The following is an 18,160-nucleotide window of genomic DNA, read 5'->3' as shown; positions in this document are numbered from 1 at the left end:
CATTAATAAGTAATTAATCATTAATTAGTGATTTGTCATCACTTAGTAATTAGCACTCAATTATATGTGACGCCACCAGTGCCACAGAGGCAGTCAAAGTGGTGCGGAAAACGCTTTCGCCTCTACGCACTTTAGACAGTCAGAGTGCCCCTGAATTTCCCGGAGACCTCCACTACGGCACCTCTTTCTCTCTTTCACTCCCACCTTCCTCCCTTCCCTTACGGTGCGGTTCAGGTGTCCGCCGAGATATGTGAGACAGATACTGCGCGATTTCCTTTCCTCAAAAACCAGTTTATTATCACTTTAGAGATCCAAACTGCGCCCTGAATTTTTTTGTTTGTCTATATATGTACATTAAAGTCCCCACCCACCCTGCCACCCTCGCAGGTGGCAGTTATGGCTGATCGCTAGAATTCGCTCACCGTTGTCAGCTCTAACGCATACAGCCCACATCTCTTTTTTATCAGCCCACGTGCGATTCAGGCGTCCACTGACCCAGGGAGCCAGTTATGCGCACTTCCTTTCCTTTGTAAAACGTTGTAGAATCCAACGCCAATGAACACAATGAAAGCCGACGGCCTATGGCTTCAGCGCCGCGTTTCTGACACAACGTTGTCAATGCCTGCAGGCCACATCTCTCTATCATTACCCCACGTATCTATAAGCGCGATTCAGGCGCCCACTGTCCCAGGGAGCTAGTTATGCTCATTTCCTTTCCTTAAAATGATCGGAGTATAAAACGTCAACGCCAGTGAACACAACGAACGCCGACGGCCTATGGCTTCAGCACCGCGTTTCTGGCACAACCTTGTCAATGCGAACACATGCAGCGCACATCTGTCACTACCGTCACGTAGCTTAAAGCACGATTGAGGTATCCACTGTTCCAAGAGGGCAGTTATGCGCCTTCCCTCTGGTTCAGGTGTCCACCGAAATGTGTGAGTGCGCAATTTCCTTTCCTCAAAAACCAATTGACCAATTTTGCCCTCTGCTTTCCAAACTCCTGCTCCACTGGTTTCGACTCAGGTGTTCACTGCTGGTTACAACGGACAAGGCGACGGACAACGGCGACGCCGGGAAATGCAGAAACGGGCGCCAAAGAGCTGCGCTCTAAAAGTGGCTGCCTGGCAAAGACCAGGCGTAGCCGAGCTTTTCGCTCATCTCAGCCGGGCTGAACCACACAGCCAATTTTATGCGAAGCATACTAATTTAGCTACCACTTCAGCCCTTCACCATGGTTATGCGCCTCCAAATCACGTGATACATGACGTCACACCACGTGACACGATGACGTCACGACAGTGGAGAAACGGGGGCACACCTCGCGCCGTCGCTGTGGTTGTGCGCCTCCAAATCACGTGATACATGACGTCACACCACGTGACACGATGACGTCACGACAGTGGAGAAACGGGGGCCCACCTCGCGCCGTCGCTGTGGTTGTGCGCCTCCAAATTACGCGACACGATGATGCTTCGCATTCTCCAGGCTTAACCAAGTTAAGCCTCAGCCTTTTTGTTGCGAAAGCGACACTACTGGAGCCCAGCTCGGCTGGTAGCGTATGCTCGTGGCGGTGTGGCTACCAAACCATCTTGTGCCGTTGCCTAGCAACCCGAGTTATTACCCGAGCTCACACGAGTAAGTTCGGACGAGGATCGTGCATTTGCGCGAGAGGTTGCTCGGGAAGAGCAACATGGGTCGCAAAATCCCCGCGGGTGGCTATGATAGAAACAGCCACCTGCCAGTGCAGTGGCGCATCGCTTAACCGCTGCGCTAGGTGGTGCTATATGAGGACTCGCCGCCGCCTATGAATCTTAAGCAGGAATTCAGCATACATGGTCATTAACCCACTAAAGATATCATGCCACACCCCTAATGCGGAGTTTAAGTGCACCCTCCAATTGAAGATGAACACCTGCTTTCGCAGGTCTACTCGGTTTAACTACGGTAAGCTCTTATAAATTTGTTTTACTTTGGGGAAAAAAAACACTATAAGCCTCCTACCCCGCGAAATCCGCCTGTTTGAGTGAAACCTATGAGAGTCACGGAAGGAAATGCGCATAACTGGCTCCCTCGGTCAGTGGACACCCGGCCACGGCGGTTGAATTTCGATTGAGGCGAAATTCCTGAGACCCGTGTACTGCGCGAAGTCAGTGCACGTTAAAAAAAACAAAGAAAAAACCCAGGTGGCCGAAATTTCCGGAGCCCTTCACTACGGCGTCCCTCATAGCCGCGCTTTGAGCTGCGTGGAGGTAGTGACAGATGTAACTGGAGCAATGGGCTGTTAGGGTGCTCTGCTACTAAGCCGGAGTTCCCGGGTTCGAACCTGGACGCTTTTAACTCTCTTCTATCTGCACGTGGCAGCGGTGGTGGCTCGGCTCATGCCAGTCGACAGGCCCGTGCACTTTCCTTTTCATTCTTTCAGTCGCAACAACAACAACAACAGGCGCAACGCAAAGGTACCCGTGTGCTGAGCGATGTCAATAGACAGAAAACTTTAATGCGGCGAGTTTGAACCCCCCTTAGTCCCTGGACCACCGCGCAGTCCCACTACATCAAAGCGTTCATACTTCTCTTTTCGTGATGACATCAGCAGCCCGAATCCGCTCAGCAAGCTGCGATGTCGGGTCTGGAGACAACAGCAGGACCTCCCCTGTGCTCTCAACTTGAGATAGCAGGTCTCTCCGTCACCAGGTGCGCTGAAGTAGTTGAAACCGAAACTAACCGGAGTTTCCCATCTCTTACGGTGTCTCGGGTACAAGAAACAATCATGGCACAAATGATGAAAAGTTTGTATCAAGTTTATTCAGAGTATAAACATTGGAGGGCGGAAAGTAATATCAGCAAACACGATCAAAAACGTTCATTTTAAAAGGGGCCTCGAAAAAAAAAGACGCAGCCGCACGAAGAAACACCATCGTAGACAACGCTATAGTGCTGAGAAGAAGTCGCACGGCCAGACTGCTTGCAGCCTTGGCACAAACGAGCGTGTGAAAGTACAAACCAGCTAAGAAATATACGCCAGGCGGCGCGCACGCACAAAAGGGGCCAAAAACAGTGGCCAAGTATAAAGAGGTGAAGCTCCGCGCCAAAAAGAAAGCCGTTTTGGGCATCTGAAAGCGACAAGGCATCTTCGAGCGAAAAAGTACCCTGAAGCCAGAGGAACTGCTATCACGTGACATGTAAATGTGAGGCCGCGGCTTGGCAGAGAACCAACAGATGCCGTTCTGCTGGGAGAGTGCAACGGACGAGCTATTGTTCAGAGTAAAAGTCGGCGAAAAACAAAATGCAGATCTCCGAAATCCTGACTATACAATGGCGGACGTGTCCACTCCGGCATCTGAGAAAGCACCGACCAACGAACGAAGCCGCTGGACAAAGTATGCCTCAACACGTTCTCGGACCTTTCTGCATGCGAAGTCTTCGAGAAGGCGCGCAAACAGTGACTCCTTTTACTTTCCCTTTTCCCCTTCCTCACTGTGGAGCAGTAGGCCAGGGTCTCCTTGCCTCCGGCCGACCTGTCCACCTTTTATTAAATTACTTTATCTCCCAGCACTGTCAAGGGAACAGTGGTGTTTAATGCCAACTTCTGGACACAGCTCTCTAGCAGAGAATCTGGCATAAAAAGTTTGTGCTACAAACACGATTGGCACGTAACTTGTGTCCATTCAATGACTGAGCTAAGCCTAAGCAAGCGTGGGAAAGTTGAGTCAGTTCAACCCGCACTTTTTTTGATCGTCCGAGAACTGGCTTGCAAATGCTTCCGACTGGGGGCGGCAGGTGCGCTCACAACACTGACCTAAGAGGCGCATTTCGAAGCTCGAGTGGTTAAATAAGGAGAACGAACGAGCATTAGAAACAAACCTACGCGACGGAAAGAGAAAAAAGTGAAGTACAGAAGAGATACTTGCACGCATCTTCGCAATGGCACACAATTCGCGCTAACGGGACTAAACGCGCGCACTCGTTGGAAATAAACGCTACGAAAAGAACGCGTGAAAGGCAGCCCATACGAGTCAGGTGCTGGAAAGTGGCGCAGCCCACAGGACAGGCTCATCGTGACTGCTGCACAGCAGCTCTCCAAAGGAGGTTATGAAGCGGATGGGGGACTCAGGGAAAGCAGGCATTGTTGAGGCTTTAGGGCACGTCAAGACAAGTTTACGTTGCAGGCAGTAATGGGGACACTCGACAGCTGGACGAAAGAAAAAAAACCTTGTGTAACTGACAACGCAACTCTGCCTCCTTTGCATAAACATGCTACGTGACGTCACGAGTCCTGCTCGGCCTGCAGAATGGCACGATGATGGCGAACACGTTGCCGCCGAGTCCCGTCAGGCTCTTCCTTTCCGGCGGTGCAGGGTCCGTGCGAGATGCTCTTCGGACAAAGGAACTACAGCGTGTCTTGTCGCCATCAGCGTACGGCTCGCGCGTGTCAAGTCCAACAACTGTTGTCGCCACCAGTGGGCACAGCGCGCACTAATTTCGCCCCCTCCCGTCCCCTACACCCTCCCCTTGTCCCCACAAGTCTCACTTCATCCCCGCCCCCACTGGCCCACCCTTCCCTCCCCAGGAGCATGATTACAGCAGCATGCGAGCCACACTGGCCGCCGGCTCCACAGCTCTAGTTTCCGTGCGTGGATGACAAGATTCCTGGCTTCACTCCTCCACCTTGGGAGCCTCGGCGCTCGGGCTCTCGGCTTTGGCATCGGTGGCGGGGGCCTGCAACAGTAAAGAGGAGAGCCGCATGTTAAGCTTTTATGGCAGAGATAGACCAGAGGCAAGAGACAAACTTCAGGACGATGCGCACTAACAGGCTGTGCTCGTATGATTGGATTGAAAATGTAGTCTTTGCCAAAAGTATCTAGACAACGGGGTTTGTTACATAGCCGTATAGTAGACCATTGATGCCCCAACGCTTCGTGGATAGCAACTCGCTTCCTATAGCAGTCCGCAGCATCGCCTTTGAAAATAACTGCCAGGACAATATTACCAGGTTACCGAAGGACCAACACTACCTCTACACTGCTACGTCGAATTTACACCTTGAAATTTCGCAAAGCGCGCGCACTAATTCGATAAAAAATTAGCTTCGGTTCAGCTACTCTTCAACCTGGTTAGAGAGCGAAAGCTATGGCCTATAGAGAAACTATACGCGGCTTGGCGGCTGTAACGTTGAGTGCGTTCCGGAAACTGGATAGGCACCGCGCGCGCCCTGCCAGGTAAAACTGGCAGTGGCTCAGCTCGGCTATGCCAGGATATACGTAGCGAAAGCTAAGACATAGCTTGGTTAATCTTGTCAGGCATGCAACACAGCTGGCGAAGCGAGCTGAGGCGAGCGGTGTGACGTCATACCAAACGGCGGCGGTGACTCCGCGACGAGGCGCGCGGTGTGACATGACAGATGGCGCGGCGTCCGCCAGCTGCGGCGGTTGCTAAGCAACGGCTCAAGATCGGTCTCTGCCTCCTCGGAGCACCGCCGCAGCGAAATCGCAAGTTCGTAGCCAATGTAGCTTTCGCTACAAAAGCAGTGAATGGAAGATGGCAAGCAAGACTTACAGCGTCTCCCTCGGGCCTAGACTCGGCAGGGCTCGTCTGGGCAGCTGGCTCAGCGGCGGCCGCGGGTTCTGCTGGCGCCGGCTCAGCAGCCTCGGGTGCCTTCTCCTCGGGCTTGGACTCGAGGTCTACGGCCGCTGGAGACTCGGAAGCGGCGGCCGCGTCCGTCGCCGGTGCAGCGGGTGCCTCCTCAGCAGCGGGCTGTGCTGGCGCCTCCGCGGCGGGCTGTTCGGCGGGCAGTTCCGAGACGGGTGGAAGGGGCAGTTCTTCGGACTCTGCGGGCTTGGGCTCTTCGGCCTTGGGTTCCTCAGCCGGTTTGCTCTCCTCGGGAGCTGGCGCCGCCTCCGTCGGCTGCTGCTCGGCGGCCTTCAGGGCCTCCTCGAGGACGACCTCTGTCGGCTGGGGCTCAAGGTAGCCGGAGTCTTGGAGAGGAGACTGCGCTGGAGCGGCGGCTGGTTCCGCGGGCTGCTCGGCGGGTGCCGCGGCGGCGGGCTCAGCCGGAGCGGGCTCTTCCTTAGCGGGAGCGGGAGGTTCGGGTTGCGGGGCTTCAGCTGGCTTGGGTTCCTCGGCCGGCTTGGCTTCTTCCAGGGGCTTCTCCTCAGCCTTGGCGGGAGCGGCCTCTGGCTCTGGCTGCTTGGTCTCCTCGGCAGGCTTTGGCTCCTCCGCGGGCTTCGCCTCCTCGGCAGGCTTGGCGGCGGGCTCTTCGGCCGCGGGCTTGGGCTCCTCGGCGGGTTTCTCCGGGGCGGGGGCGGGTTCCTCAGGCTTGGCCGCGGGCGCTTCCTCGGCCGGTTTCTCGGCTACGGGCTCGGCGGTACCGTTGGGGACGGCTGGCTTTGCCTCGGCGGCCTTCTCTTCCTTGACCTCGGCGGTGCCGTTAGAGATGACCTCCTTGGTGGCGGCCTCCACCTTCTCTGCGGGCTTCTCAACTTGAGGCACTTCGGTTTCCTGCAAAGAGGAAGAAGAACGGCGAAGGATTAGGGCTTGGGAAATTTGAACCTGCAAAACAGTATCTCAAATACTGAATCATTGGCGAAACATGACACGTAGGCCCAGCACCGATTAAGTATGTTATATACCGGGTTACATTCTGCACCTGCAAAAAAAAAAAACACTGCATAGATAGCCAACTTTTAATACGCCCCATATACCAACCAGTCGCTTGGCGCTCTTTGCATGCAGCTAATATGCGCCATACGAATCCATGTTCATCGGACGTGTCCCAGCGAGGTTCCTCCGTCACCAATGGGACCTGCCCATTGATTAGCACAACCGTGAGCGAAAGGGGGGACCCGCCCTTAAATGCCTAAACAACAACAGTGGTCCAGCTGGCCCCTTAGGATGCTAATTTAAGCGCTTGAGTAACTAAGTAACACTACACTGAGAAGGTTGAAAGCGAGGGCAATAGGAAACTACAGCACTATAAAAGGTTGACGATGACCATCGTGTTTCACGCTAGCTACGATTCAAACAAGGCAATGTTCGCGGGCTCCCTTCCTTTCCAGAAGACAATACACGTCAGCTGGATGGTGAAGGTTATGGCAGAAACGAGATTTGCGTGACACCTGCCAACGCAACTCCATGCGCTTGCGCGTAGATAGGCAAGGACCACTAACGCTTTAGAACCACGAGTACCTGACGCGCCTTGAAGTGCCCTTTCGAGGCCTTATAGTGCTTTTGATAAAAAGTGCCTTACGGCATCTGAAAGGCCACAAGGGGTCGACGCCAGGAAGCATGGTAATGGCGACTACCATTGCGGTGTGCGGCTGAGATAATACAGAAATTACCGCGAGTGTGCGTTCACGGCAGGATAACTGACTTTTAGAGGCGCGAAAGGGCGAGCAGCAAGTGTTACAATACAGCGAAGATCCACTAAAAAAAATCTCTGCCTCTCCCGTAAACGCGAGTACAGTAAGCATGAAATGTTCACAGCCTAATGTCATCTCGGTGGACACCCGAACCGCACCGTACAGGAAGGGAGGAACGCCACCACCCGTTCAGCGCGATGCCTTGCCATTTGAACGCAAGGTTTTTTGAGGAAAGGAAATGGCGCAGTAATTCTCTGCCATCTCGGTGGACACCCGAACCGCACCGTAATGGAAGGGAGGAACGCCACCACCCGTTCGGCGCGATGCCTTGCCCTTTGAACGCAGCGCTTCTCCCCCCGGGCCCCTGTGCGCCTGCGCGGCTTTGCTTCGATGCGCGAAGCCCCTAAGAGATCACGTATGTCAACGAAGTGTAACGTGGCATTTATGTGCTTTTTGCACGCGTTATTAGAAATCGGAAATTATAATTCCGTGCATTATCAAACCCACAGCTCCATTGATATCTTGATAAACATTGAGAAGGCACTGGCAGCAGTTATTTTTTGTCTCGTTTGGAGACCAACCGGTGCTTGCATGCCGGTCGCGTAGGAGGGCTTACAGAGTCTTCGTTAATTCTCTTTAAGTCTCGTACGGTGCCCGGATGTTCTCGTTTCAGAGCCCGGATGAGTGGATTTCAGTGCCCGGATGAGTGGATTTCAGTGCCCGGATGAGTGGATTTCAGTGCCCGGATGAGTGGATTTCAGTGCCCGGATGAGTGGATTTCAGTGCCCGGATGAGTGGATTTCAGTGCCCGGATGAGTGGATTTCAGTGCCCGGATGAGTGGATTTCAGTGCCCGGATGAGTGGATTTCAATGCCCGGATGAGTGGATCTCGGTCTCGGCGTGACGTCACCACACTGCCGACAACGGGGGCTAAAAGCATTTCATGCTTAATAAAAAAAAATCTGGCAATGAGATGTTAAGCCGCACAGAGGGATTTGAAAAATGGTTTGGTTTGGTTTATGGGGTTTAACGTCCCAAAGCGACTAAGGCTATGAGAGACGCCGTAGTGAAGGGCTCCGGAAATTTCGACCACCTGGGGTTCTTTAACGTGCACTGACATCGCACAGTACACGGGCCTCTAGACTTTCTCCTCCAAAGGAATTCCAGCCGCCGCGGCCGGGATCGAACCCGCGTCTTTCGGGTCAGCAGCCGAGCACCATCACCGCTGAGCCACCGCGGCGGCATGATTTGAAAAATGGGGCACCCAGTACGAATCAGAAACACTCCATGAGGAGCAGCACCAACACAACAGACGAGGCGGCGTACGCAGCAGCTTGTTGCATTCGATCACTGCTAGTCACCTTTGGCTTCCCGGCTTCCTTTGGTTTCGGTCGAAGCACATGTAACAAGAGCTTTATAAGTAGGGCCAGAGACCATTTCTCACTTTAAAACCGCGTTAAAACCGAGGAGAAGCGATAGACACGAAGGTAACGCGTGGCAAATGCGAAGCACAGACGGTGTGCAACGCCAGCGCTTTATTTAGGTCTCTCATCCGCTCGGAAGGACAATGACATTTCACCATCACAACCATCACGAGCGAGGCCAGCCGGCAGCGGAGGGGGCAGATCAGCTGACCGGCTCCAAATTTAAAGCGAACCGGCCTCGGGCGGGTTTCGTTTAGCTCCCGTTCCCGGCGGCGCAATACGATCTACGCAGGAAAGAGAGGGGGGGGGGGGGGGGGTGACGTTGCGACAAGCAAGAAGCCCAGGCAGATTAGCGGGCGGTGGGGGGGGGGGGGGGGGGGGGGGGGGGAGAGGTCCCGTATGGAACAGAGCGCGTGGGCGAGAAGCCACGTGCGACGAGGGAAACACGGTCACGAGTTTTCTAGGGCCAGGAAGCGGTGCGCACCGGCGGCCCTTCAAAATGTTTACGACGCGCGAGGAAGGTGAAGTAGAGGGGGGGGGGGGGGGGGGACGCCTCTGCCACCGCCGCGCGCATTCCAGAGTGTCGGGCGCGGCGCCAGAACGGAGGCGACGACGTCACAGGAAACCCCGGCGAGCCCCTGCTGCTCGCACGACGCAGAGGTGGGCGCTCGAAGGCATGTCAGCTGTAGGCACGGGGAGAGGCAGATTGCGCGTTGGGTGTAGCAGAGACGGGGGAGCGTTGGCGGGCATAGCAGAGCGACAACGCGCGTGCGATGCCGCTCTTGTGGAGAGTCGGGAGCGTATGGTTTCTTAACCGCGGAAGTAATGTGGCGCAATGCTTCGGGACATCTGAGCTGGGAGACCAGGGAAGGGACAGGTGTCAATTTAATTGTCACGAGACTGGGCAGGAAGGGAGCCCGTGAAGAGATGTACTGCGCGTGTTTAGGGAATGACACGGAACTGCGGAATTGTTACAATACAGTACGAGGGAGGATGGGCCTAGGGAGACAGTAGGTACAACCAGCGTTACAGTGAACATAAACGTGCTTTATGTACCTTACTTCTGATTAATGACCCGCAGCTTGTCCGGGTGTGAGCGCCATGTTCGGGTGATGTGCGACGGAATCCGCAGAACCAGACAGCTCTTGGTTGTGTGGAAGCAGGTTTGGTTTGTTTGGTTTATTAGGGTTTACCGTCCCAAAGCGACTAAGGCTATGAGAGACGCCGTAGTGAAGGGCTCCGTAAGTTTCGACCACCTGGGGTTCTTTAAGGTGCACTGACATCGCACAGTACACGGGCCTCTGGAATTTCGCCGCCATCGAAATTCGGCCGCCGCGGCCGAGATCGAACCAGCGTCTTTCGGGTCAGCAGCCGATAACCGTAACCACAGAGCCACCGCGGCGGGGCGTGTGGAAGCAGGCATACGAACGTTTCGGCCAACGATAATCTCGTAGGAGTATTGGCGAGGAGCCTTGCAGTTAAAGGAACCAGTTTCAGTCCTCGAAACAGGTACAAATGTGAATATTTAAACAGCAATAATGAATGCACCAAGGATGAGGCAGCTAACGGCAGCCAGACGATACGGGGTCATGGGTCACGCAGGACCGGATATATGAATGCAACTTCAACACTCAGTAAAATGAGACGATTAGGATGGAGCGTGTGTGGTCCGCAATTCGAACCACAAACAAGGCGTTACGAGATACACGAGTTATAACCGAAACCTGAGGTGATTTGACAGCATCCAGGTTTTCGTGGGCTATACATGAAGGGGTATTGAGAGCATTGATGTGAGAAAGAACATTGAGAGAAAGAACATTGACGGGTGAATAGAACTGGAACATTCCGCTCGATACTGGGTCAGCAAGGCGCGCCCGAGCAAGCATCAATTGAGGCGGCAGTAATGAGAACTCGACAGCGCACACCCTGTATATCGCGGGGAAGTTACCGGTAGCTAGTGGACGCTGGACAAGAACGAGAAGGCATTGACGTTTTCAGGAGAAAGACCAATATTAAATAAGCCGATGAAATTCCACGGCAGGGTGCGTAGGCTGCGAAAGCTGGTGTAGATGACAGCTAGAAAATTGAACTGGCTTTTGATCTTCACGGAGGAACGGGGCGTTTGCAAGAAATGCAGAGCATTTCGTGCGAGCGAGGGAAGCGTGTACGTAATACGTGACGCAATTCGGCCATGTTGACAGCCGGACCTAAATAGCTGCTGGCAGAGACGCCAGTTTCTGCTGTCCCAGGAGTCCGGGAAGTTGGGCGCAAGCAGGGTAGTTATACATAGCGCGGATGCAAGACAGCACACCGCGGTACTTATGAGCGTTTTTGCGCAGCTTTGGACGAGATATCTAATGGCGGAGCTGCCGCCGTAACGATCTGGCGCCGGCAGCGCCAAGACAACGATGGCAGGACGAGTGCAAACACAGCCGAGGAGTTAATGTGGCGTGTCAAAGACACGATCCCAGGGAGGATAATGCGGATCAAAGGAGGCGCGCAGGAGCGGTAACAAAATGCAGGAAGGGTGGATGAGACATAGCGCGTCGATAATCTATAGGATGGGCAAGATAAGCGATGGTCGTTGAAGTAGCTACTGGATTCCAAGAGAAGGAAAGCGTAGCCGAGGGCGGCAGAAAGTTAGGTCGACGGAGGAGATTAAGAAGTTTGCGGGGATAAGATTGCAGCAGCTGGCAAAGAACAGGATTAATTGGAGAGACCTTTTGCCATGCAGTGGACGTAGTCAGGCTGGCGATTAGGAATGAACGATGAAGTCAGTTGCACAGCAGGGCTATAAATGTTTATGGTGTAAGAGCGCGTTGAAACCATGGCGAGCATCAGACATAAGCGCGGGGAACAGGCATTAGTTCCTAGCAGAACCGTACAGCAGCGTAAAGATAGCTTCGAAAGCCATAACTGCGTATGGCCAACATGTACCAGCACGCCAGGAGCCTATGGAGAGCGATAGGGAAGATGCTCTGTTTACTGGAGACAGATAGCATGAGAACGTTCCCGGCAAGCTATTCAAGACGAAGATGATAAAGTGACTCACAAAACGCACATTCACAAGTTTTTCAGGGTGCATGCAAACTCCGTGTAACAGTAGAGTACGCATGTTCCTGGCTCGCTAAAGGCACCGCAATGACAAGACAAACGCTGTCTGATTCGCGCTCTGTGTGTGGATAAAGAGTTTACAGCAAGGGACATCGTGACAGCGAGGACGTGCAGAACGGCTCGAAAGCCACAGGAAGCGGTCTACGAGGGAGGACACGAAGACGGGACGTGGCAGCCGGGCGGACCCGCCTAGAATAAACCGCATCGGGGGGCGCCGACTCGGGGAGCGAACGCAGCGGCTGAGCACCCCGGAGCGAGAGACGACGCAGACCATCCGCTACCCTCCTCGCCGAAACGTCGTCCCCGAAAGGAAAGACGACGCCCCGCGCACGCACGGTCTTTCTCCTAAGCGCGCGAGATGAGTGCACCAGCTCTGTCAAGGGCTCGGGGTCAGGGCGCTGGGCGACGTCTATTTCGGGACGAGACGACGGTTGATGGGGGGGGGGGACATGTCATCGGCACGCATAACGAGTCGCATGCGCGACTTTATTTTGCCTCCTTGCACGGCAGCCTGCCATCTTGCTTCCTTCCTGGTGAGGCATGCATTAATAGCGAAGAGACGCCACCGGATTTCCCGGGAATCGGACGGAGAGCAAAATGGTTTTGCGAAACGTCGCGGCCCTGCACTGTACAGCTGGAATTGACGACAACCATTAGTCCTGAATAGGTGACAGCCGTTGAGATTGAGCAGCTGAGCCCTTCTTAAAATATACGGCCGGTCTAAACCCTTGCACGGTAACCCACCCTCCCCACTCACAAATAAGGAATTGCTCGCGTATACAGGAAGATGCGCCTAAATGCATTCGTGATGTGCGGTCGCGCGGATTAGTGGTAGCAACCCTAATGTAAAAGGGTGCAAGAAAGCAGGCGACGAGTGCGCTGTTTACGTCGGTGGTACGCAGTTGCCTATTTGCCCCACTCGCGGACGCGTTGTATTCAGTTGAACAAACAGCACGTGAGGACGATGTCGACAGCGCGGAGGAAGCTTGCGCCACCAAGCGGCGGCGAGGTCGAGCAGAGAGTCAAGTAAGCGATGTCACAAGAGAAAAACAAAGAACGTTCTGGTGCTGGTTCAGAGGAGCGACGCCATTCTAGATGACGTGCTTTGAATGGCACTGCGCAGTTAATCACGGAGCCTGCATACACTGAGCATACGTAAGCTGTGTCAACGGACTAGCAGCAGGCAAGTACTGAAGCTCCGAGAAGCAAACTGGTGGAATGCCAGCTAAAGAGTGGCCAGCGCTTGTTTCCTGGATGTGTTAACACGGTGACGAGTGGTTAAGAGGCCGACCAGTGCACGAATGACGCACAACTAACTAGGCGCCCGGCGAGCACCGTTTCTCAAGAGTGCGACTCAAGTTTCTCAGTAACCAAGACTTGGAGGACACAAAGGCGAAGCGACATACACCACGGCCCACTTCTTGACGGGCCAAATATGCCACGCCAGACCCATATCGACGTCCGGTAGCATCCCGAATCTATGTCCGCGCGCGCCATGATAGGCAGTGTGTGCTGGGCGGTGAGCCAAATCTATTCAGTGGCACCGCCCACATCCGCCGTGTATCATCCAGCACACGACGCCCTCCCAAAAGACCGGGAACTGGAGAACAAGTCGTCCAAGGCGGGGGGTGCCCGGCTTCCTGGCAATGGAACATTGACCCGTCAGAAGGCAAGATAACGGTGCCCCCAGACGGCGGTGGAGACGGGGAGGCACGACGCTGTCGGCGCCCTCCAGGCCGGCGGCGTGTATAAATAGGCATGCAAAAAGAACGGCAGTGGAGCGGTCTGCCTGCCGCCAGCGTTGTTTCCTTTGCGGGAAGTAAAGCTGAACGGAAAGAGGGAAAGGTCTGCGACCGGCGCAGTTGCCCGTGAAATAGGCAACGATTTAGTTACCACGCTCTGTGCGGCCGGTTAGAGACTGGCGGCCAAAAAAAAAAAAATGCGAATTCCTGCTTAACTCAGGCGTTAGGTGCGAGCAGCCATGAAGCAGCTTAGCGCTGTCACGTCACAACGGGTGCTGTCCATGCCGTGTTAGAAGCACGAAACTTCTCTTGCTGCAGTAGTTGGGTGCTCGTAAGTTAAGGAATGCGGAGTCTATTTACTTCGAGGAGTGCATTGGCCCAAAATACTGATGGGGGCAGAAATCGGAGGATTGAACACACTTAACAGGACATGAACTGCCATCGAACCTATGTATAGCGTAACTTTTTTTATGCAAGCGCAGAAAAAACAATATTCTTTCGGGCTTGCTGCTTCCCAAGCAGGAAGTGCCCATGATTTTCTGTCAGCGCCATGCAATTAGTATATTTAAATCAACGGAGATGTGATCACAGTATCGGCGTGCTTGCCACCACCACATAGCGGCGACTTGTAAGCACGGACTGCGAGAAGACGTCTGGAAAACGAAACTTTAGAATGTGGTTAGAACATTAACGTCAGGAAGAAGTGTACAGGTGTGTTCGCGAGTTTGCTATGCTATTTTCCACTCTTCGCTCGTATTCTCGGGAAACTAATCGGAGAATACGGATTGGTTTTTAGATCAAAGGGTCGACCAAGAACGAAGAGAACTGAAAAGCGATACACAAGCTAAATGCCGAACACGACCGAAGAGGGAGGTGAACAGGGATTGTATGTGTAAAGACACCCTCGGTGAAGGAAGGGAAACAAGAACAGATGCTGCGAGGACGGCGCCAAGCCGTGCCAAGGTCTGGACGCGCCGGTTACCGAAAGCGAACAAGCTCCTGTGGCGCCTGTTGCTGGCACGAGTCCCGTGAGAAGAGACACCCAGCGCCCACATCGCCACACTCACGGGGACGGCCTCGGGAGAGAAAGCAATCCCCCCCCCCCCCCCCCCTCCTTATTTTAACGCACCTACGTGTGTAAAGTACCCTACGAGCATCCCCTTTCCCTCTCTCAACTCGACACAAAGCGACGCCGCTTGTCACGTTGACTCGGCTGTCAAGTGACGCGAGGCGATGAAGCATCGAACGTCGCCGGATATGTCGTGTCGCTCTGTTTGAAAAGCGTTCGTTGACAACTTTTCAAGGGCTGTAGCTAGCTGTGTGGCCTGCGTGACGCGGTCAAGGCCGACCGGCGAAAAGAAAGGGCAAACGCGAAGGGAGACGACAGTTGACGATTGTCAACGCTCAGCCGCTGTTTGACGTCGAGTATGTGAGTGACGCGAGAGCTGCAGGACGATTTGGAGGCGCACTGAAAAACGACGCGTGAAATGCGTCACGGGACAATGAGGATCGATTAAGAGCGAACTGCGCGACAAAGGCCTTTGAAGTAGTGCGAGCAGTGTTGGTTGCGATATTAAGTACTGAAGCTGAAAAAAAAAAAAATGCACAATTACACTTTCAAGCAGCACGGGAAATCGGTCCAGTATTGGAAATGAATAGTTGTGCTCCGTTCCCTTATAGGACGGGCTTTTGCCAGTACATTTCCGATCTTGGGCGGATTAGTTCTGCTGCTGAGAGCTGTTTCCACACTTGATTCGTGCACTACTTTGTGAACTATGGCCGACAAGTGGTGCCGAGGAAGGGTATAACAGAACGACAAGCGAAAGGAATGACGACGTAATAGCGTTAACTAATCCAGTGCCATAGCGACCGGTGTACACCGTTACTATTCGAATCAGGGCAGGAAACGCTGGGACCACTCAGTAGCATCTAGCCAGCAGCGGCAGCATGGGTTAGAATAACCTCCGAGGCCCTGAGATGATTTCCGGAGTAGTGCACTAGAAACAGCTACGCAAACTCGACCGCCTCCACAGGGTTTAGCAGATAAGCGAGCGATAGCGGGCACGCGACCGGCGCAGATTGTGGTTATCTGTAGTGCATCCGTTGACACAGCAGCGGACAGAACCGCGTACAGATTGAACGGCCGATGACTGAAGCACAGCAGTGAACTGACTACGTCATCGACACCACCGAGTGTCCCGGTAAAGCATGAGCTCACTGTACGAAGCATTTAGAGTATAGTGCGGACTGAGGAGTATACATGAAAAAAAAAAAAAGCAAAGCGAGGAAGGGAAGGGGCAGAGGTCGACTGCTTGTCACAATGAAACGCTTTGTGTAGACAGGGAATGGGTGTGGCAGCTGACGCCAAATGACAGGCACTGAACACGCTAACATTCCAGGAGAACGATAGCACAATAAAAGCGCAGGTCACGGAGGAGCCGCTATAGACTAACGAATTACACAAACTACACCGAGGTGATAAATAAACATCTTGTGGAATCAAAGCCAGTAATCTGCGGTTAGGAACAGTATATGAGCAAATAAAGCAAATTAAAAAAAATAACACTTCTGAAATACAAAACCGACACTAGTATCGCTTAATAATAAGCGGCAATTATCACAAACACCGTCACTAATTCACATCGAGTGGAGCAGCTCATCTGCAAGGGAACGATGAACACAAACGGTACAAAAAAACAAACAAAAAACAAAACAAAGGGAACATTCTAACAGTACGCACCATTGTCTCGGCGAGCGACGGGGGCTGCACGCAGTTCACAGAGAAATAAAAGTAAGGTTAAGCGACGGTGCTCTCGGCCTCAAAGACGACGAGTTCAACGAACACCTAGCCGCAGTGGGCGTCAGAGGAAGCGCACAGACGCGGAGCACAAATGCGAGCACTGCGAACGACTGACGAGCGGACTCGCGACGGCCCCCGTTTTAAGACTCGGGACGATGGGGCGCTGCCGGGGATAGAGGGAGAGGGAAACACCCCGCGTCGGGCCAATGGGAGGGGGCGAATGACGTGACGTCATCAACCCCCTTTCCTCAAACCAGACAAGTATGCAGGGGTGGAATGGGGGGGAAGGGGGAGTGAAGAAACAAACTAGCAACAATGGAAATGACGCAGTAGGTGTGGGTCATTATCACGAGGCATTTGTTGCTCAGGCATTTTTTTTTGTCGCCAGTCCATTGCCAATCCTTTGGACGTGGAATCAAGAACACCAAAACGGAATTTTTGTGACTAGAACATTGCATCATCGCCGGTCATTGTACACAATGCGGATAAGACGAGAGAAGCTGCACGCCCCAAAAATGCGACTCTGCCGACTAGTTTGCGTCAGAGACAATATCTGCGCTATATACCGATCCCCACGGAGGAAGTCACAGCTCCCATAAGTAATGTCTTTTCAGAATATACAGTGCAGCTGTTGGCGGTGCTGTTTAGTGGCAACGCATTTGAATACAAGTGTTCGCGTTGTATCCATCGCCTTGCGGCGTCGTATTGTTTACGAGCGAAAAATGTTGTGCGCCCAGTGGCAGCGGATCAATTGCTGTCGAGCACCACTAAGTCGCGGGTTCGATTCCCTTTCCATTGGAGGAGGAATGCAAGAGCCGCCTACCGTACACTGAGACATATATCGGTGGTCCATATGAAGAAAGCGACGGGGGTTGAAAATGAACTGGAGCCCTTGAGTGAGGCGTCCTCCAACTGTATCTATAATGCAAAACAATCTAATAACATTGCTTTCGCACCCACCTAATAACAAATTTATTAGCGGAAACTGTTCTATGCAGCATCCACCGAACGATATGCGCTCGTGTGTTAGTACGAGGCTCCGTAATCCGCGCGTTCTTTTTTAAATTATGAGTAAATTGAAAATGAATTGAAACCTACTTACTCCGTTCTGCCTATGACCATATTTGGCTTTTTTCCAAGCAAATGGTCACACCTTTTTTCGCACTGGGACGTATGTGGTATTAAGTAAGAAATGGCTGACGCTGCCCGGAGATTGACTCAAGGTCAGCTGGAGAGACCTTTGTCACGCAGTGGGCGCAGTATGACCGACGAAAAGCGCCCATGGTTATACTATGGCTTAGAGTAAAAACTGAATTTTAAGCCACTAGGTAATATCATTACCTATAGTTTCTTTTTCTAATTTATGTTAGCATTTCTGGCGTGTACATTGTATTATTTCCCTTCTGTATTGTGTGTGCTGTTGGTTTGCTTTGTTAAGGATTATGCCACCAGTTTCAGGGTTTTTCTCAAGTTATGTGCAAAGAAGTAGGCGGATCCATAACTAGGCACTAACATCTCCTTTCATGTCCATGTCAATAAAAAAAAAAGCGCCTATAACGATCCCACTTCCTCCTATACGCCCTAGATGCCATTACAGAACCTGAACCAGGCAAAAAAAAATTGAAAACCAATCATTCATCTACGGAGTGCGACGTTAGAAGCAGACAATTAAAAAACAAATTAAAGAAAACGCTCCCAGCTGCATGACCCGAATGAATTGAA

General features: G+C 53.0%; 1 protein-coding gene across 2 annotated transcripts in view; it reads right to left on the bottom strand.

Moving 5' to 3' along the window:
- Positions 1-2,783: 2,783 nt before the first annotated feature.
- Positions 2,784-18,160, bottom strand: part of LOC149330413 (uncharacterized) — a 117,621-nt gene continuing 102,244 nt past the window's right edge. The window contains exons 1-3 of one of the 2 annotated variants that reach the window (XM_089560958.1): positions 16,379-16,575; positions 5,557-6,498; positions 2,784-4,719 (exon numbers count right to left, since the gene is read on the bottom strand). In XM_089560958.1, the coding sequence (XP_089417084.1) occupies positions 4,657-4,719; positions 5,557-6,498; positions 16,379-16,381 (1,008 nt within the window). In that variant the 5' untranslated portion in view covers positions 16,382-16,575 and the 3' untranslated portion in view covers positions 2,784-4,656. Of the gene's footprint in view, positions 4,720-5,556; positions 6,499-16,378; positions 16,576-18,160 lie in introns of those variants that run through there. The other variant, XM_089560957.1, reaches the window with a different exon arrangement.

The sequence above is a fragment of the Amblyomma mixtum genome, chromosome 9 (assembly GCF_055824585.1).
Source record: "Amblyomma mixtum isolate Tamu chromosome 9, ASM5582458v1, whole genome shotgun sequence".
NCBI lineage: Eukaryota > Metazoa > Arthropoda > Arachnida > Ixodida > Ixodidae > Amblyomma > Amblyomma mixtum.
The sequence above is the reverse complement of the archived record's forward strand: the minus strand, read 5'-3'. Positions and strand labels throughout refer to the sequence as shown.